Source organism: Hirundo rustica, chromosome 31 (assembly GCF_015227805.2).
Source record: "Hirundo rustica isolate bHirRus1 chromosome 31, bHirRus1.pri.v3, whole genome shotgun sequence".
NCBI classification, from domain to species: Eukaryota; Metazoa; Chordata; class Aves; order Passeriformes; family Hirundinidae; genus Hirundo; species Hirundo rustica.
This window is the reverse complement of record NC_053480.1, coordinates 964,440-985,641: the sequence shown is the minus strand read 5'-3', so window position 1 is coordinate 985,641 and position 21,202 is coordinate 964,440. Positions and strand designations below refer to the sequence as shown.

The 21,202-nt window shown below is 50.2% G+C and overlaps 1 protein-coding gene across 1 annotated transcript; it reads right to left on the bottom strand.

The window, feature by feature from the left end:
• Positions 1–651: 651 nt before the first annotated feature.
• On the bottom strand, positions 652–20,370 carry LOC120764568 (zinc finger protein 239-like). Its single transcript, XM_058423834.1, has 3 exons — positions 20,298–20,370; positions 4,435–4,605; positions 652–3,037 (listed from the first exon to the last, which is right to left on the bottom strand). The coding sequence occupies exon 3, from the start codon at positions 3,008–3,010 to the stop codon at positions 2,102–2,104; it is 909 nt and encodes a 302-aa protein (XP_058279817.1). The 5' UTR covers positions 3,011–3,037; positions 4,435–4,605; positions 20,298–20,370; the 3' UTR covers positions 652–2,101.
• Between the last annotated feature and the right edge of the window lie 832 nt (positions 20,371–21,202).

Below are 21,202 nucleotides of genomic sequence, written 5' to 3'. Positions count from 1 at the left end.
GGGCCTAGAACCCAGCACTGCCCCAGCCTGACCTGCCCCAGCTCCATCCCAGGAAGTAGAAAGGAGGAGTGGGACCCCTCCCAATGCAATTTGGGGGTCCCAGCCCCCTCTCCCACTCTTTCCATGTCCCAGACCCCTCTTTTCCCCCGCTCTTCCTCCCTTTTCTCACTGCCCCCCAATCCACCAACACCACCATCCCACATGCTTGGTTTTGGGGGTTCCAGGACCCTCCTGCTCAGTCCAGAGGTCCCACCCCTCTTTCCCTCAATTCAGGCACCTCCTGGCAGCTTTTTGCTGGGAGGAGTCCCTGAGTTTTGGGATTGTTTGGGTGCAGTTGTTGAAGCGGACAGCTCTGTCTGGCTTTCCCTTCCCTGTTGCGGCCTCTCAGCTGCCTCCAACACCCTGGGGCTGCTGGGATTTCCCTCCTGGGGACAAGAACCTTCATTCCCTTCCAGGAGCCCAACGTCCGGCTGGGGGTCCAGGTCAGGGGGTCCTTGAGCAGCTGCTCCAGAACCTCCACCAGGATCTCCCAGTGCAGCTGGAGCCACTTGGCCTGCGGTCCCCAAAGCCCTCAGCAAGCCCCAAGTCCCTCCCAGGAACCCTCAACTCCCCCAAACCCAGCATCCCCCATAGCCCCTCAAGTTCCCCCCATGTCACTGGCCACGGCCATGTCGCCATGTCACTGGCCATATCCCACCATGTCCTCACCCATGGCTGTCTCCCTGTTGTGGTGCTTGGCTTCCCTAATGGTTTGTTCCTGATTTCCCTTGACTCCCGGACAATTGGTTTTGCCCTAAGTTTGTTCCCTCCTTTATTCCAGAAAAATGTATGTCAATCCCTGTTTGTTCCATCCCCTCAGTTGTCAGTCTATTACACCTACCCCTAGTTGCCAAAGTTCTCCTTTCCTTGATGCCCCCTTGGATCCCCAGAATTGTAACCACCCCTTATATTCCCCTATTGGCCAGAGTTTTATGGGCCCCTCCCCATGACCCTCCCCCATTGTGTCACTATTGATGTTGTAATGTATCCACCCCTTGCTCCACCCCTGCTTAAAAATCCCTGTCACCCTTTGTTCCCTGCTCTCTCTCCCTGGAACATTCAGCCCTAATAAACTCCTTGATGGAATCCATATTGAGGGCCTCCTTGTTCTCCTTCACTTGATCCTGGATGCAGCTTAATCTACCCCTTGGGGACTGGATGCCCTAAAGGTCTTGCCTGAGGCAGACGCATTCCTCAGGTAGCTCCCGTTTCCTAGCACTACCACTGGCTCCAAGGAGCTAGTCAGGGTTGGATTTGCAGAGCCAAGCAGTGCATCCTCTTCTCACCATGCTTCCATCCCTGTCATAGTCCCCAACGTCTCCATCTGTGCCCGTACCCCCATGTCCCCACAAATGGCCACATCCCCCTCAAAATCCATGTGTTCTCATGTTATTCTCCATGTCTATGTCCCCCCATGTTCTCACCCATGTCTTAGTTCAATGTCTTTATTTTGACCCCAGTGTTGGATATTTTAAAGAGATGAAGAGAAATGAAAACCAAATCAAAACCAAAAGAAAAGGATTTCCATTTCCGTGCCAGCTGAGGATCCACATGCTTGGGTGGGAGGGAAGAACCTTTTTGGGGAGGGTTTTTCACCCCACTGTCTCCAAAATCTTGGTCTTTGCCCCAGTTATTCACCATATGGCTGCGAAAGACATCCTTGGGCAACAGGAAATCAAAATCCTGGAATCCTTGAAGTTTGAAAATATCTCCAAGACCATCCAGTATTCCTCGATGCCCCCAGAAGATAGGACTGAACACAAAATATTTTCTGGGGTTCAGAGTCAACAAATCTGTTCTGCCCAAAGAATTCCCAATGTCAGTCTGTGTCCCGATGGATGTTCCTGCCACTGTGTTCACCCAGGTGCCCACGGGGAGCCAGGAAGATGCGGAGCATCCCAGCCAGGTGTCTTCCCAACACAGATCACCAGGACCATGGAACACCAGGGCTCTGCCCAACGGGGGTCATTGGGGATCATCCAATGCTGATCCACCCATGGAGGATGGAGCTGAAGCAGTGCACGAAGCTCTTCCTGCTCTTTGGGCACTAGCAGGGCTTCCTTTAGTGGTATCTCCGTTGGTGTCCAGTCAAGGTTGAGCTACTGGAGAAGCTCTTCCCACACTCAGGACACTCATAGGGCCTTACCCCAGTGTGGATGTGCTGGTGCCTGTTGAGGTTTGAGTTTTGCTTGAAGCCCTTCCCACAGTCGGGGCAGCGGAAGGGCCTCTCCTCTGTGTGAATCTGCTGATGTCTGAGGAGACTGGAGCTGGTCTTAAACCTCTTCCCACACTCAGGACACTCATAGGGCCTCTCCCCAGTGTGGGTGCGCTGGTGGTATTTCAGGCTGGAGCTCCATCCAAAGCTCTTCCCGCATTCCAAGCAGGTGTAGTGCCCTTCCCCAGTGTGGATCACCTGGTGCTGGATCAGGTTGTAGCTTTCTCTGAAGCTCTTCCCACATTCCCCACACTTGTAGGCCTTTTCCCCAGTGTGGATCCTCTGGTGTTTCCTCAAGCCAGAGCTCTGGCTGAAGCTCATCCCACATTCCTCACACTCATAGGGTCGATCCCCAGTGTGGATCACCTGGTGTTGTACCAGACTGCCCTTCTGGCTGAAGCTCTTCCCACACTCCCCACACCCATAAGGCTTTTCCCCAGTGTGGATCCTCTGGTGTTTCATCAGACTGGAGCTGTGGCTGAAGCTCTTCCCACATTCCCCACACTCATAAGGCTTTTCCCCAGTGTGGATCCTCTGGTGCTGGATCAGGTGCAGGCTCCGGCTGAAACCCTTCCCACATTCCAAGCACTTGTGGGGCTTCTCCCCTCCATGAGGCTTCTCCACCAGCTCTGAGCTCCGGCTGGATCTCCGGCCGCCCTCCTGGCACAGGGGGGGTCTTTGCTCCTTGCAGCTCCCTGCGCTGGGTTTGCAGCCCCTCCTCGTGCGGAATCTCAGGGGCTTTTCCTCCTCCTCCATCTGGCCACTCCTTGGGAATGAAGAATCCTGGTTTGGGGGAAAAAACAAGAGGAGAGCACCTTAGACTGGGGGTTCCTCCTTGCCCAAGTTCATCTCAGGAAGTCACTGGGCATCTTGTCTGTGTAAGAACCTCCAAACCACCAAGATTCGGCCCACAGCTCCTCCAAACACATCAAAAATTCCCCAAACATCAAGACTCAGACAAAGTCTATTCTAAAATACAAAGATTCAAACCCTTGCAAAAAACCAAAGCATCAACATTTAGCCCAATAAAATTCAGAAACACCAAGATTCAACCCCGTGAAAATCGTGGATCCCCCTCCCCTGTCACCCTGTGGAATGTGGGGGGGGACAATGCTCCTGGGGCTGGGGGTGAGGCTGCTGATATAGGGAGGGGTGGAAACTTGTGGCCCCTACTCTTCCTCACATTCCTCTCCCTCCTACTATTCTTCCTTCTCCTCCCACGTGCATCCCTTGACCATTTTGTTCTTCAAACCTGCCTCTCCTTCCCTTCTCCTCCTGCCCCCAGGCCCAGCACCCACTGCCGGCTCCCTCTTCCCCCCAAACCCACAGCATCCCACCGCAGGGGCAGGGATGGAGCTGGGGCAGGTCGGGCTGGGACAGCGCTGGGCTCTCGGCCGCTCCCGCCCGCACTCGGTCCCCGCTGCAGCCGCTCCCGCCAGGACAGCGCGGGGGGGCCCGGCCTTGGCGCTCCCCCCTCCCACCTCCCCAAATTCCCCTCGCGGGGGGCTCTGGGGCCGAGGGGGGGGCACAGGTAGGGTCCAGGTGGGGAACGCTGGGAGCTGCGGGTCTGCCTGGCAACTGGTGAGTCATCAGCGCCACACGCTCTGATTGGCTGAGTTCTGCCGGAGGGGTGGGGCTGCAGCAAGGGCGAACACCCTGCTCCAGGGGGATGTCCTGAAAACAGGGAACCACCATGAAAGGAGGAAGAGCAAAGTGTCTTTAGAAACAGATGCTGTGAATCCGCTCGGGGATAGGGCCAGGCACTTGTACATAAGGAAGGCACAGAAGAAGCCATCAGCTCCAGAAAATGTTATTAACTGACCACACAGACTGCTGCTCAGCCAAGGGCCTGATAAATTCATCAACTTCTAGAAGAATAAAGACTGAACAGAGCAGTGAATATTGTGATCTATACAGTAGTGGACTGCATAGTAAGGGGGGTATGTAGTAGGTGGATGGGGAAGTCTGTGCCTCTCAAGAACTTCAGCCTATGGGGAATGGGAGAGGGAGATGCTGCTGGAAAAATTAGGATGAAAAGGAGGCTGCATCCTCCAATAATTGGAGAGACTCCATGGGAAATGTCCCATGGTCTCTCCCTATTTTTTATGAATGACTTTTACAGGACTCCTCTGTCTTCTTTGTGGACACAAACCTCTGGTGATGTCAAGTTTTCCACACACCTTGGGGCTCCTCTGGAATTCCTTCCACCGTCTGGGCCAGCGGGCAGTGAGTGGAGCTGAAGGTGCCTCACCCAGTTTGGGTGATCGGCTCCCTTGGGTGGCGGCGGCACCGGGGATTGATTGGGTACCCGAGAGTGTCCAGGAGACAGACGAGTGACAGATCAGGGGGGGCTGTGAAGAGTCACCAGGGAGAGAGCACTGAAAATCTCATCAGTGAGGACACTGGCATCTTCAGGGAGCAAACATGGCAGGGAACACATGCAGAGTGGAAAAGGGAAAGCCAGGAATGGTTCATGGCCAAAGGGATGATGATCCCAAAATATCTCTGAAGGGTCCCTTGGGAGAATGTTGAGGCAGTTTGCACATTCTCCCAGAGGTAATTTAAGGACATGGACACCCAGAGGGGCAATAAGGGAAGTCGAAAATGGGTCTCAACAACAGGGGATGGATGATGATGTTGTGCTGAGAAGGGATTGGGTGAAGGGGAGTGTGCAAGAACAGGGTTAAGGCAAGAAGCAGCAGGAGGAATCTATGTGGTAAGAAAAAGGATGATGGAAGAGGAAGAGAAAAATACTGAGCAACTGAGACGTTTTACAGGCTGGTCTTATCCTCTAAATTTCTCAGCTGACCCAGATCCTTTGTATCCCCGGTTTCCAGGAGAGGGAAACAAGGAGGTCAGGATTTCAGGGGGTTTCTCTGTGCTGGGGAGCAGCAGGAGCGGGCACAGATGTGCGGGACCAGGAGCATGGGCTGGGGGCCTGTGGGGAGCTGCGGGGCCGGGCCGGGGCTGTGGGGCAGCCGGGGCTCAGCGCTGGGCGCTGCCTGACCCCACCACCCCCCGGGCAGGGCCGGCAGTGGCCCCCGGCCCCCAGGAGGCTGCGGGACGCCCCGGCCGCTGCCCGGCCCCGTGGAGCTGCCGGCCCTGCCCGCCGGGGCAGCCGCCTTGGGACACTGCGGCAGGACAGGCACCGCCTCTGGGATACGGGCTGGGGCGGGCAGGGCGAGCACAAGGACCAGGAGCAGGAAGGAACAGCTGGGAAATGTGGATTATTCATTAAAGGTGAAAGAAAACGAAGGGAGCAGCCCGAGTCAACCACGCCCTTCACAGAAGTAATGGTGAATGCTCCTTTATTGAGGGTAAACAGGTTTCTTTTATACATATACATATATCATTCTTGTGCATAAGCTGTTCACGTGGCATTTTACTACTAGGTATCGGCTACCTCCTGGTGTCCATGAGCCCCAAGCGGCTATACTATTTGCTAGTGTTATCTGCATAAGCATTCCTTTGCAGTTACTTGTTTACACTTCGTTGAGGGGCCAACAGCTTGTTCTCATGCTATTTGTCCTTGACAGTGCTAAAACAACAGAACTTTCCCAGCACTGTAAGGCCTCTCTGTGTCTATCTCCAAAAATCCTTCTACAATTCATGGAAGGATGGAGCTTTTGATTTCATGATTTTGTTTGGGTCACTGCAGAAAGGAATGCCCTTGCAGAGAGCTCAGCAGCTGTCAGAGGATGAGCACCCACAGGCAGTCAGGGGGGCTGCAGCAGTGGCACAAGAAGCCCCTGGAGCAGTTGGTCACAAAGGCACAGCAGGTTAACACAAGGAGGGATGAGGAAAAGGCCAAGGTGAAGCCAAAGGCCATGGCAGAGTTTCTACAGCCCCTGAGGGATGAATCCCAGGGCCCAAGGGGGCCCCAGGACCCAGGCTCGGCCACAAGGACCTGGCAGAGGCATTGCCCTCCTCGGCAGGGGAGAGCCAACCCAAACAGCCCCTGGAAAGGAATCAGAGTTCCATCTACAGGCCACAAGGACACTGGAAGCACAGCCTCAGGCGGTGCAAGTCCACCCCTGCATGGACATGGATTGTTAGGGGTGGCAGAGCTCCCATTACACCAGGGACCTCCCACACTGGAGCCCTTGAGAACATTCAGGGTGGGTCTGGATCCAGAGGAGGCCTTTCCTCATAGACACAGGGGCCACTCCATCCACTCTCAATCTTAGACCCAAGGAGAGAAAATACGAAAAACATCTATGATTATTCCCAGGATAAGTGGAAAAGATGAGTGGGTGTGTTTTATTCAACCACTATAAGCAGATGTGGGAGATATACTTGAAATGCATGAATTTCTGCTTCCTCCTAATTGTGATTATAATTTACTGGGAAGGGATTTGATGGCTAAACGGGGAATGCAAATTAATATTGTAAAAGGTGGTACAGAGGCTAGTTCTGTGGTACCTTTGTGTCAAATGTCTGACAAGGCCAATGCTGAAGTGAACCCAGAAGTGTGGGCAGCCCCAGGGAAATAGGGAAAATCAGACACCCAGCCTCTCCAAATTACTCTCAAGCAACCAGGACAAGTGGTGTCTAAAAGCAATACCCTATTCCAAGGGAGGGAAGGAAGGGCTCACAGCCTGTCATTGAGCCCCTGTTAAAGGCAGGGCTTTTGGAGACAGGGATCTCTCCCTGTAATGCTCCAATGCTGCCAATCAAAAAACCAGATGGAATCTACAGAATGCTGTAGGACCTAAGAATAAGAAATGAGATTATTAAACCGAGGCACCCCACAGTCTCAGATCCTTACACCAGCTGCAACCAGGATCCCTCCTCACACTGCTACCATTCAGCACTTGATGGAAAAGATGCTTTCTGGGGATGCCCACTTACACAGGATGCTGAACAGGAGTTGGCCTTTGCGTGGGAACAAGAGGAAAAAGGGCAATGGTAAAGATATGGACGGTTCTTCTGCAGGGAGGCACAGAAGCACCAGCCTTATTCAGGCCAGCCTTGCAGAAAATATCCAAAGAATTTACCTTACCCCCAGGAACTGAGTTAATGCACGATGTGGATGCTCCAGTAAGGAGGACAAGAAGAAATGGTAGAAGAAGCCACTGTGAAATGGCTCAATTTTCAGACTAAAAAGCATCTTTGAATATTAAAAAAAAAAGTACAAATGCTGGGAAATGGTTTAATATTTGGGACATATTTTGCCTGAAGGTGTGTGGTGTATTGACCCAGAGAGGGTCCAGGGAATCTCAGAAGTAACATTACCCAGGACTAAAAAGGAGCTGAGACAATTCTGAGGATTAATAGGGAATTGCAGGACATGGATTGAGGATTCTCTGTTCTAGACAGAACACTGCATGACTTTTTAACCCCAGACAGCCTCAATGTTATGGTATGGACATGAGAAAGAGAACTAAACTTGCGAAAATTAAAAAAAAACCCCAAAATGATTGATTCCCCAGCTATGGCTCTTTCAGACTCAGAAAAGATATTTGAATTGTATGTCAGTGTTAAACAGGGCAGTGCCAAAGGAATTATTTTCCTAAAATATTTAACCCACTCGCCAGAGTGGCCCCTGCATTGGCTGCAGAATTGTGCGGCCACAGCTCTAAGGGGACCTGAGGCCTGAACACTGACAGCACAAGGAGCTCCTGTTGTTCAAGTCTGGCGTCAAGTTCAAGCTTTGATAACCAAAAGAGCTGTGCTCGGTTATTACAGTATGAAACTTGTTCAGTGGCACAGGAGGATGCAGAATTGAGGACAGGGGAAGGGTTTAACCCAGCCTCCTGTTTCAACAGCCTGGACAGGGGGCTGGCAAGAAACCCAGGACTGCATTCAAGTGACAGAGCTCCAGACCCAGCCTAGGAGAGATTTATGAGGCAGAAAATGGATTTACGTATGGGTCTTCAAGGGCAGGAGAAGAGAAAAGAGTTACAAGACAGGCTGTTATTAAGTAAAGGGAATTAGACAAAGCTCAGGTTACCGCCTGCATGGTCAGCTCAACCAGCAGAGCTGTGTGTGCTTGTGAGAGCCTGGGACTGAAATGCCCTGAGCAGGAAGGCTCAAATATCTTCTGCTAACACCATGTCACCTAACAGGGTGCCAAAAGCAATTCTGACTTCTTCAGTAATCACTGCATCACATAGTAAGGCATTTCTAAAATAAATAATTCAGAGATAAGGGATTGTGGAAGCAACAGACTCAGATGGAGAACTCATTTTACAGGAAAGATCCTTCAGGGGGTTAGGGCAGCTTTAGGGATACAATGGGACCTCCACAACCCCTGGCACCCTGTCCTAGGGTAACTTTATGATGCTTGTATCCCCAGTCGTCAGTTCTGTTTGTGCTGTGTATTGAGTCCTGTGCCTTTAAGACTGGTTCTAAGAGCAAGGAGAGGCGCGGAGTTTGTTTTGAGAAAACTGCCTGACTCCTCCACATTCTTCTCCTGACTGGGTATTCGGCAGAGGCTTGGAGAGACTGCAGGACAGAGATTTTTTTTTTTTTCTATTAGTTAGTTTCAGCTAGCTAGGGCAGAGAAGTTTCCTGGACTCTTTTTTTTCCTTTTTCTTGGAATTGTTTAAACCTGCTCTGGACAGAAAACCCAGGAGAGCACTGGGGGCTTGCACCTGCATCCCACCAGGGCCTGGACCTCGGCATTTTCCAGCAGTGTCAGAGGAACTGGGACTGATGAGAGACTGAGAGAGAGCTGAGTTACACCAACGACAAGAACTTTCTCAATTTGCCATCTCACTCCAGAACGAGAGGTTTTATTGTTTCATATTATTCATTCTTTATACTTGTATGCACTTTGTTTGTTAAGTAAAATAGTTTTTTCCACTTTTCTCCAAAGAAGTTTTTTATCGGACCGGTTGGAGGGAGGGGCCATTTGGGTTTGCTTCCCAGAGGGATCCTATTCAGAGGTTTTCTCCCAAATTTGTCCCTAAACCAGATGTCCTGGGGTGACTGTGTATCCCCAATCGTCTGTTGGGTGCAGGGAGGGAGGGCAAGTGCGGTTTGTTTTTCCCCAAGAAAACCCTGCTCATCGGAGTGACCTTGAAGCAGGGGAGTTGGAACACGGCAAGACGAAAGAAGCTCTGTTGTTTTTTCCCTGGCAGTTAGTTAATTTAGTGCTAGCATAGTTAGACGCTGTAGAATAGCTGAAGCTTTTTGCCTTTTTTTTCCTTTTCTTTTTTTGTCCTTTTTTCCTTCCTTTTTGCTTTTTTTGCCCTCTCCTCGGAACTGTTCCAACCTCTCCGGACTAAGGACCTGGGGAAGCACCGGGGGCCTCCACAGGGGACCCACCCCACCAAGACCAGCCCTGCACATCTCCTTTTCTCCCAACGTCAGCGGAGACGGAGCGGTGGAGCACAGTGACGACCCTCAAGAGGAGACTTTCTTTAAGTTTGTTATCCCTCCGTAAGCAGCACGAAGCTCTTGTCATCGGGTATTGTGCTGGGAGTGCTTTGCCTGTTTAATAAACAGGTTTTTTCCACTTCTCTCTGAGGAAATCTTTTTTCCCGAACCGGTTGGAGGAGGGGAGGGGGGCCCCGTGGGAGGGTTTCTCCCAAAATCTGCCTGAAACCACCACAAACTTATTGGTGCCCAACGTGGGGCTCGAGAGAGTGGAAAAACCCTGTACTAATTAGTATTTAAGAGTCAGTAACTATGCTGTTTGACCTCATGTCTCTTGGGGTAGGGGCCTTGATGTGTTTTAGATCCTTAGGCTTCTTTGAAGTCTTAATACCTTTGTAGTCCTTAGGTTTATTTGCATATCCAGAGATAGCCCCAATATTGTCATTAATATGCAGTTTTTACAGCAGAGGGACACAGATTAGAGTAGCTATTAGCCTTAGTTTAATCATAATAATTTGTAGGAAGTTTATAAAAGTGCTGAGATCTTTTCCTACTATGTATGGGTCATGGTTATGGTTATTCACCCTGTTTGTGGGAGGAGGAGCAGAGGATGAAGCGTTGCAGTCTTTCGTTTCCTTCTTCTCCTCTAAATCGGTTAAATCATTGTTAGAGAATGTTGAGTTTCCCCTGAGTGTTAAAGAGACCATCTTTCTAGTATGTCATCTGGTAAGCCTCCTCTATACAGTCTGCAGCTTCTCTAGAATATGGGCTGAGATTTCTAGAGGGGCTGATAAAACTCCTGACCCAGGCAGAGGAAATCCTGAGTGGTGTGGAGAATGGGAGGATATGGGCCAACTCCTCAAGGAATTCTCTGACCCTGTAGTCTGGGATTTTCCACAGGAACAAATTCAGAATCCAGTAGAGCTGAGGAAATACCTAAAAGAGAAGTACCATGATAGCTCTAAGGGGGAAAAGATGGCTGCAGTAAGCTGGGCCCTGGCAAATGCTTATCGCACATTGCTAGAGACTGTAGGGCAGCAGACAGAGGCAAGGGAGAAAGAACACAAATCAACAGCTACCCCAGTCACTCAGGCTGCAGCCAACACCCCAGTTATGAAGCCAGCAGCTAAACTAGAACCTGAGCCTGAGTTAGCAGCTAAAGCAGACAGTAAGCCTAAGCCCCTGGCAGTTGCTCCGGCAAAGAAGCACACAGTCAAAACCGATCGACCAGTAGACAATGATGACCCAAGAGAAGGACCTTCACCAAAATCAGAAGCCAAAGCTTCTAGCATGAGATCAGAAGCAAATATTGATTCCTTTTCCCTGAAGGACCTTCGGGGCCTAAGAAAAGATTACTGGCGACAACCTGATGAATCTATAATTAGTTGGTTAGTCCGTCTTTGGGATGCTGCAGGCGAGGCTACAATTCTGGACGGCACTGAAGCGAGGCATCTGGGATCCCTGTCACATGATCCAGTCATCGACCAAGAGATGATGAGAGAGGCTAGTCCTTGCAGTCTCTAGATACGGGTCCTAGGAAGTGTGGCAGAAAGATACTTGTATGCAGATGATCTCTATATGCAGCAAACCCCATGGAAGACCATAGGACAAAGGATTCAACGCTTGAAAGAAATAGCAGTGGCAGAAATGGTTTTCTCAGATGATATAAACACTAAGAACCCAGACTTAGTATCATGTACATCTGTGATATGGCGAAAACTTATACGACTCAGGCCATTAGAATACGCTTCTGCTTTAGCAGTAATGAAGTGGGAGGACATGGAGGAGACGGTGCTTGATATGGCAAAGAAGCTCCGAGCATACGCAGATGCTGTGCATGGCCCAACACACGCCAGAATCGCAGCTGTAGAAACACGTCTACAGAAACTAGAGGATAAGATAGATGAGAATCATAAGAAACTCAGGGAGGAGATTAGAAAGAACCTTCTCCAAATCTCAGCAGTACAGATCAGAGGTTCTGGTACCCAACGTAGACGCTCCCCGGGTAAGGAGAAAAGATACACTCCACATGCTGAGCTGTAGTTCTTCCTGCAGGATTGCGGAGAAAATAAACAGATGAGATGAAAAATCTACGGCTGCCCTGGCACAACAGGTGCGTGAATTGAAGGAAGTCAAGACTCAAAGAGAGAGTTCCACCAAAAGGGAAGCGGCTCCAGTTGCCCGTAGCCGAACTGCCAGGTATGACGATGAGGCATGTCCAACCCCCTTGAAGGAACCTCTAAGACATATGCTCAAGGAAAGAAGGATAACCAGGCTTAGAGGGGCCCTGCCTCTAGCCAGGTAGAGGCTAAGGAAAACCGTGTATTTTGGACTGTGTGGATTCGTTGGCCTGGCACAACAGAACCACAAAAATATGAGGCCTTGGTCGATACTGGTGCGCAGTGTACATTAATACCACCAAAACATGTAGGGGCAGAATCTGTCTCTATTGCTAGCGTGACAGGGGGATCACAAGATTTTACTTTGGTGGAAGCAAATGTGAGCCTGCCTGGAAAGGAGTGGGAGAAACACCCTATTGTGACTGGGCCAGAGGCCCCATGCATTTTGGGTATAGATTACCTCCGAAGTGGGTATTTCAAAGACCCAAAAGGACTCAGGTGGGCATTCGGGATAGCGGCTGTAGTGACAGAGGGCATCCAGCAATTGAACACCTTGCCTGGACTGTCTGAGAATCCATCTGCAGTAGGACTCCTGAAAGTACAAGAGCAACGGGTACCAATTGCCACTTCTATAGTGCAGCGCCGACAGTATAAGACAACTCGAGATGCTGTGATTCCCATCCGTAAGATGTTTCAAGAGCTAGAGAGCCAAGGGGTAGTTAGTAAAACCCACTCACCCTTCAACAGCCCCATCTGGCCCGTGCGTAAATCTGAAGGAAAATAGAGATTGACTGTAGACTACCGTGCATTGAATGAAGTGACACCGCCACTGAGCGCTGCCGTGCCAGACATGTTGGAGCTCCAGTACAAGCTGGAGTCCAAGGCAGCAAAATGGTATGCCACAATTGATATTGCCAATGCATTTTTCTCCATTCCTTTGGCAGGAAAATGCAAGCCTCAGTTTGCCTTCACATGGAGGGGAGTGCAGTACACCTGGAACCGACTGCCCCAGGGGTGGAAACACAGCCCCACCATCTGCCATAGACTGATCCAGACTGCGCTAGAAAAGGGTGAGGCTCCAGAACATCTACAGTATATTAATGACATCATTGTGTGGGGGAACACAGCAGCAGAAGTGTTTGAGAAGGGAAAGAAAATCATCCAGATCCTCCTGGAAGCCAGTTTCGCTATCAAAAAGAGTAAAGTTAAAGGACCAGCTCATGAGATCCAGTTCCTGGGAGTAAAGTGGCAAAATGGACGGCAGCAGATTCCCACTGAGGTCATCAACAAAATTACAGCGATGTCTCCACCAACCAATAAGAAGGAGACACAAGCTTTCCTAAGTGCTATAGGTTTCTAGAGGATGCATATTCCCGAGTATAGCCAGATTGTGAGCCCTCTTTACCTGGTCACCCGCAAAAAGAATGATTTCCACTGGGGCCCTGAGCAGCAACAAGCTTTTGCCCAGATCAAGCAAGAGATTGCTCATGCAGTAGCCCTTGGCCCAGTCAGGACGGGACCAGATGTGAAGAACTTGCTCTACTCAGCAGCCAGGAACAATGGCCTGTCCTGGAGCCTTTAGCAGAAGGTGCCTGGTGAGACTCGAGGCCGACCACTGGGATTCTAGAGCCGAAGTTACAGAAGGTCTGAAGCCAATTACACCCCAACTGAGAAGGAAATCTTAGCAGCCTATGAAGGAGTTCAAGCCGCTTCGGAGGTGATTAGTACAGAGACGCAACTCCTCCCGGCACCTCAACTGCCTGTGCTAGGGTAGATGTTCAAAGGGGAAGTTCCCTCCACCCATCATGCCGCTGATGCCACATGGAGCAAGTGGATTGCTCTTATTACGCAGCACGCCCGTATGAGTAAACTAAATCGCCCTGAGATTTTAGAAATAATTACCAATTGGCCTGAGGGTGAAAATTTTGGCCTCACAGATGAAGAACAAGAGCAAGTGACACGGGCTGAAGAAGCTCCACCATACAACCAATTGCCAGCAGAGGAGACACATTATGCCCTTTTCACTGACGGTTCCTGTCGTATTGTAGGGATGAACCGGAAGTAGAAAGCAGCCGTGTGGAGCCCCACACGACAGGTTGCTGAGGCCACTAAAAGAGAGAGTAGATCAAGTCAACTTGCAGAACTCAAGGCTGTTCAATTGGCCTTGGATATTGTTGAAAGAGAGGGGTGGCCGAGGCTCTACCTCTATACCAATTCATAGATGGTAGCCAATGCTCTGTGGGGATGGCTGAAGAAGTGGAAAAAAGCTAATTAGCAGCATGGAGGGAAACCAATTTAGGCTGCTAAGGAGTAGAAAGACATTGCTACCAGGGTAGAGAGACTACCTGTAAAAGTCCGCCACGTAGATGCCCACATCCCCAAGAGTAGAGCTAATGAGGAGCACCGAAACAACGAGCAGGTAGATCGAGCAGCAAAAATAGAAGCGTCAAAGATTGATTTAGATTAAGAACACAAGGGAGAGTTGTTTTTAGCTCGATGGGCCCATGATGCCTCAGGCCATCAGGGCAGAGATGCCACCTATAAGTAAGCCCGAGACCGAGGGGTGGATCTAACCATGGACAGTATTTCTCAGGTTATCCATGACTGTGAGACGTGTGCTGCCATCAAGCAGGCCAAGCGGGTGAAGCCCCTGTGGTATGGCGGGCGATGGTCCAAGTATAAGTACGGGGAAGCCTGGCAGATTGACTACATCACCCTTCCCCAAACCCGCCAAGGAAAGTGCTGTATGCTGACCATGGTGGAAGCCACCACGGGGTGGTTGGAGACCTACCCTGTGCCCCATGCTACTGCCCAAAACACCATCCTGGGCCTTAAAAAGCAAGTCCTGTGGAAGCATGGTACCCCCGAGAGAATTGAGTCTGACAACGGGACTCATTTCAAGAACAGCCTTATAAACACCTGGGCTAGGGAACATGGCATTGAGTGGGTGTACCATATCCCTACCATGCACCCGCTGCAGGCAAAGTGGAAAAGCACAATGCATTGTTAAAAACCCAGTTGAAAGCATTAGGTGGGGGGATCTTTCAAAAATTAGGAGCAGCATTTGGCAAAGGCCACCTGGTTAGTCAACACCCGAGGCTCCACCAACCAAGCAGGCCCTGCCCAGGCTGAGCCTCTGCATACAATAGATAAAGTCCCAGTGGTGCATGCCAGAGGTCTGTTAAGGAAGACAGTGTAGCTCAAGTCTGCCTCAAGTACAGACAAACCCATTCGTAGGGTTGTCTTTGCTCAGGGACCAGGTTGCACATGGTGGATAATGCAGAAAGATAAAACAACACGATGTGTACCTCAGGGAGATCTGATTGTTGAGTGAGAATCATTTACAAACATCACTGTCTGCTGAATGCTATTGCCATTGTACATTAAACCACGCAGAATGAAATAGAAAGAAATGTGTAAGTGAGAGGGTATGTGTTAAGTGTTGAAAATATGAGCAAGTGTTGAAGGTATGAGTAAGTGAGAGAGGAATCCTTCTGCCCTGCAGCCTGGGGCCTGGATTCAGTGGCTCAGTGTGGAACGTTAACAGGAGCATGATGGGTATTGCTTGTATTCTTTTTTTTTTGTGGGGAGAATAGATGGAAGTTTTATGTAGAATATATATTAGTTCTGTCTGTAAGTCGACGATATGGGGATAAGGGGTGGAAGATGTCCTGGGGTGACTGTGTATCCCCAGTCGTCTGTTGGGTGCAGGGAGGGAGGGCAAGTGCGGTTTGTTTTTCCCCAGGAAAACCCTGCTCATTGGAGTGATCTTGAAGTGGGGGAGTTGGAACACGGCAAGACGAAAGAAGCTCTGTTGTTTTTTCCCTGGCAGTTAGTTAATTTAGTGCTAGCATAGTTAGACGCTGTAGAATAGCTGAAGCTTTTTGCCTTTTTTTTTCCTTTTCTTTTTTTGTCCTTTTTTCCTTCCTTTTTGCTTTTTTTGCCCTCTCCTCGGAACTGTTCCAACCTCTCCGGACTAAGGACCTGGGGAAGCACCAGGGGCCTCCACAGGGGACCCACCCCACCAAGACCAGCCCTGCACATCTCCTTTTCTCCCAACGTCAGCGGAGACGGAGCGGTGGAGCACAGTGACGACCCTCAAGAGGAGACTTTCTTTAAGTTTGTTATCCCTCCGTAAGCAGCACGAAGCTCTTGTCATCGGGTATTGTGCTGGGAGTGCTTTGCCTGTTTAATAAACAGGTTTTTTCCACTTTTCTCTGAGGAAATCTTTTTTCCCGAACCGGCTGGAGGAGAAGAGGGGGGCCCCGTGGGAGGGTTTCTCCCAAAATCTGCCGTAAACCACCACACCAGATCAGTCACCTAACAGGGTGCCAAAAGCAAATCTGACTACTTCAGTAATCACTGCATCACTTAATAAGGTATTTCTAAAATAAATAAATCCAAGAGAAGGGATTGTGGAAGCAATAGACTCAGATAAGGAACTCATTTTACAGGAAAGATCCTTCAGGAGGTTTTGGCAGCTTTAGGAATACAATGGGATCTGCACAACCCCTGGCACCCCCAGAGCTCAGGTCAGGTAGAAAGAATGAAAGGGGAAATGAAGAAACACCTTTGGAAGCTGGTGAGAGAAACCAAGATGCCATGGGTACAGGTTGTGCATTGCCTTTAGCAAGAATCAGAGCCAGACCCAGGGCAGATATTCAATTATCTCCCCTGGAACTGAGCTTTGGAATTCCTTAACCTGATAATTCTCTACCCAGTGCAGGGGGGAGATAAGGAATGTGTATTTAAAGCAGTCTGTGGCCAGAATCCTGTCTCTGGTGAAATCTCTCCCACAGGAAGCTCGGCTGGCACAGACACTGCCTTGGGACTTTGCTGTTCACAACATCCAACCAGGACATCGGGTCCTGCCTAAGGACTGGGAAGAAGCAGCACTGGTGGCCAAGTGGCGTGGCCCATTCCAAGTGTCCCTGAGCACAGAAACAGCCCCAGCACAGCTGAACATGGGGGGACCCCTCACCCTCGGCTCAAGGTCTCTGAAGCCCCAGAGATTTGGACGTCCCGGCTGCAGGAGGAGGATGAGAGGCTGTGACTGACCCTGCACTGAAGGCAAGGCAGCAGCAGCCAGGGCTCCACAGCAGGGGAAGCCCCTGTGCCTGCCCACACATCCTCTGCTGGAATAGTCTGCCTGGGCACCCTCCTTTGGCATCTCCAGCCACTGCGGGCCAATCCTTGCTGCCACTGCTGGAGCTTCAGTGCTTTCTGTGCCTGCACTCGCCACAGCTGCTGGGGAAGACAACGTGACAATTCCACTCTGGGTCTCAATCACACGCACACACCGGCCTGGCTGCGATTAGACTGCTGGAAAATATACCAAATGGAAATTAAAAAAAAAATCTTACTTCTCTAGTCAGGCTTGGTTTGCCTTTGCCCTGGGGAAAGGAATTTTAAAGGTTTTATTTTAAGGGATGTTACACCACTCTACAGAGATGAGTTTGACATCTCAACAGACTGGGAAGAGCACAAAAGATACCCACAAAGATAACGACCATCAACAAAACATCAACGACCATCAGGAAACAGCAAGGAACACCTACCCCAGACACTGCCCCTGGAATAGTTGGAGACACCTGGTCTGGAAAAGGCTGATAAGGAAATCCAGGAGCGCAGACCTAATTAACACTAAAGGCAAAGAAATCGGGCTCCAACAGGAAACCAAATACTAAGAACTTCACAACTTGGAGGCAATCAACATCAAACCAATGGATGTTGTTGTGTATTATTTGGGTTTATATTGTATTTCATTTTTATATTAGGCTTTGTAATGGTTTATTCTGTACCCCCCTGTTCTCATGGAAAATGTATCACGAGATTTGTCCCTGGTCCTTCTCCTCTCCCATTCTCCCACACTGGAATGCAATCCAACTCTGTTCCACTCCCACCTTATCCCTGATTGGGTAGTGGCTTATCCTCGCCTCTAGCCCCTTCCCCCTGGGTAAAAGCCAGGAAAGCAGGCGGATCTCTCCCTTGGGAAGGGGACAGGGATGGGGACTGGACAGGGCTCCTGACGCTGCGGGGAGAAAGACTGAATAAAGCCTTGATTTCCCCTTGGACCAAGGGCAGACTCCTTTTGCCATCGACAGGGACATGCCTTCTCTAAAGGAAAAGGTTTGCAGCCTCTCTGGAATCTTTAAGACCCTGAGGGAAAAAATCCTTCCGGCTGTGGTTTCTCCCTCAAGCTGGCCGAGGCAAAAACAGAGCCGGGGCTCCGGGAGAGAGAGCCATGCCAAATGGAATTCTATGGGTTCAGACTGTTTAAAGTTTAGGAAAAATCTAGTAAAACTCATGTGTCATGGAATGATTTTCTCTGCACATCCAGGCTTTCTGTGGATTAAATGATTTCTGTTGCACATCCTGGCCACAATCAAGGAATGCCTTGACCCTCTAACACTAAAGGTAAATTTTGGGAATTTTTGTTTTTCCTGCAGTTTCAGTGATAAGATTACACCATGAGAATAATTTTTCAAAATAATCCTACTTTTATATTGTCAGTAAGATTTAGGCCAGGGGTGTGAGAATCAATTTTTAGTCCTAGGAGAAGAAGCATAAAAAACTTGATTGCTTTGGAATGCTTTTGTGTATGTTTGTCTGTGGCTCTTAGTGATGGCAGAACTTTGGTATGGGTTTTTCGATGTTCACTTTTAGCCTGCATTCTGCAAAATTAGAAGACCTTCAAAGGTGACCCTTTAAGGCATAAACAGTTAATATAATATTGTTAAAAAAAAAAAAAACTTGTAGGGGTACCACATGCGAGTCATCCAAAGCTTTCTCTGGAAGAGCAGCTTAGCTCCAGGCAGCCAGGAGAGGAGCTTTAAAAATGCAAATTAACACTGCTGGGGAAAAGTGTGGACAATGCACCAGGGTCTTCTTGCCTGGGGCAGGAATTGGGCTGATTCCCTCTGCCCCTCACCCCAAGCTCTGCCTGCTTGCACAGATGGAATTTGCACAGCCAAAGGCAGAGCCCACACTCAGCATATCTGACTCTGCAACAGAAACTGGTGCAGCTGCAAAGGAAAACAGCAAATGGAGAATGCTGTGAAAACTTCACTAAAAGAACTGGGGGGGAATCATCCCTCTCCCCACTCCAACATGTGCTGTCACTGTCTATGTCACATAGGGAGCATGAGAGCACTAGGGTGTTTTTGCTACCACAAGTTCAGAGAAATCAGTTGGGAATCCAAGTATGTGATGATTTAATTAGAGAAAAGAGATCAATTGATGCAGTGCTGCCTGAAGGAAGCATCCAAAAATAGGAAAATGATGAACGGCCACCAGAACAAATCCTACAACACCATGGAGCAGCCCCTGGGAACCGTAACCAATGCAGATCAGGAGCCAGAGAATCCATTTATCATCTCAATGGCATAATTAGATTACAAGATGTCCTCGAAATAATAATCAACCAGACAGATTCAGCTCTTGAGTCTGGCTGACCAATGAAGAACGAAAAAATTCATCTAATCTCTGGATGGGACCAGATTATCTATTAGCAGAAGGAGGAGCACAGTGTGGATAATTAAATGACTCAAGATCCTGTTTGCAAATAGATGACAACCAAAAAGTGGTGAAACAGGTAACAAAGGAAGTAAGAAAGCAGCTCATGTTCCGGTCCAAACATAAAAAGGATGGGAATGGGATACGGGTTTGTGGTTCCCTGGCACACCATGGGTTCAACGAATGCTCTTTCTCCTCTTCTGCGCTACAGCAACTCTCATCTTTTGACCATGCACAGACACCTTGCTGAATGCAGCTCATTCAGCAGGGGAGCAAGGGGATGCAGGTGGCAGCCAGGCCTCCTGAGCCACAAACGGCTCCAGAAGGACAGGGAAGAAGGTCACTGAGAATAATCCCAAATCCAAACAGGTCCCAGGAAGAAAAAGAGTCAAACAGTGAATCTGCTTGGAGATAGGGTCAGGGACTTGGCGATAAGGAAGTAACAGGAGAAACCATCAGTTTCAGAAAATGTTACTCATTGACACGGACTGCTGCTCAGCCAAGATCCTGCTAAACTCCTGAACATCGAGAAGAACAAAGACTGAACAGAGCCATGAATATCGGATGTTATACAAAAGGGGGATGCATATTGAAGGAGAACTGAAGCAGGTGGATCGGAGAGTCTGAACTTTCCAAGTACCTTCGCCACTGGGCAAAGGGAGAGGGAGATGAAGAAGGCAAAATCTGGATAAAAAGGAGGCTGCGTACTACAAAACCTGGAGAGACCTCGTGGCAAATGCCGCATGGCCTCTCCCTTTGTTCAGGAATAAAGTCACTTTTACAGGACTCCTCTGTCTGCTCTGGGGACAGAAACCTCTGGCGATGGGATTTTTCCCGCACAGTCCCGGGGACAGGGCAGCCACCTCCGTGCTACCCACAGGAAGCGGGACGAGGCAGCGCTGCTCCGGCACCGGCTCCTGCCGAGGCCCCAGCGGCAAGGAGACCGCGGGCAGCCGCTGCCGCAGCGCCCTCAGGCCACGGGCAACACGGGGCGGACACGGCACAAGGAACCCGCCAGAGCCCCCGGACGCCCCCTCGGCCCGCAGCCAGCCCCGAGCCCCGGCAGAACCCAGCGCGGCTCCCACCTGCGCTGGGGCCGCCTCCAAGCTCCGCCGCCGCCTCACCGGGCTCCGGCCGCTGCCGCCGCTCCCGGGCCCGCACAGACGCTCCGCCAAGGGCGGCTCTGCTGCGCCAGGGGCGCCCGGGAGGGGGCGGCCCCAGGGCCGTGCTTGGCCGTGCTTGGCCGTGCTTGGCCGTGCTTGGCCGTGCTTGGCCGTGCTTGGCCGCGCTCTGCCCAATCAGCGCGCCAGAACCACGAGTGACGGCATAATCGCCCAATCGCAGCCAGGGGCGGGCTGTGCACACGGCCCAGCCTCGGCCCGCGCTCTCCGCGCCCCCCGGGCTGTGTGAGGGGAAAGGCGGAGATGAGGAACGGCCCTGGGACGGGCCCGGGCCCGAGGCGGCATTGATCTGAAAACACAAACCAAGTTCTCCGCAGCTCCCGGCCCGCCTTTCCCAGCCCTGCGTGTTCGCTGCCACCGGCTCAGAGGAAAGCCGTCAGTTCTCCTACCCCGAATAGGAGCATCAGTGCATGGCTTTGATTGCCCCCAAAAAGGGAAAACCCCCAACGCCCTTCGGCTGAGTGGAGGGGATTTCTGGCACGTGAAAAACGCCAATCACTTGTTTTTAAAATTTTAAAAGTTTAATAGTAAATAAGATGGTTATGAAAATAGAATTAGAATACAAAATTGAACAATTAGAGTTAGGACAATACGAGACAATAAAAAACCAAAAGTTACAGACGTCTAGGTGCCTCCCCGAGCAAAAAGGTCCGGAGAAGGGACGCTTGTTAACAAAGTATTATCTCTTAAAAGCAATAGCCTGTTGAATATTCATACATTTTATACATGATGCATAAATTCCATTCAAACAAAGAATTGTGTCTGGTTAGTATCACTTTTTTCCTTTAATCTCTATGGCGTCCACAAGG

Coding starts and splice junctions, on each gene's coding strand:
- LOC120764568 (XM_058423834.1), bottom strand. CDS start 3,010: ATGGAGGAGGAGGAAAAGCCCCTGAGATTCCGCACGAGGAGGGGCTGC.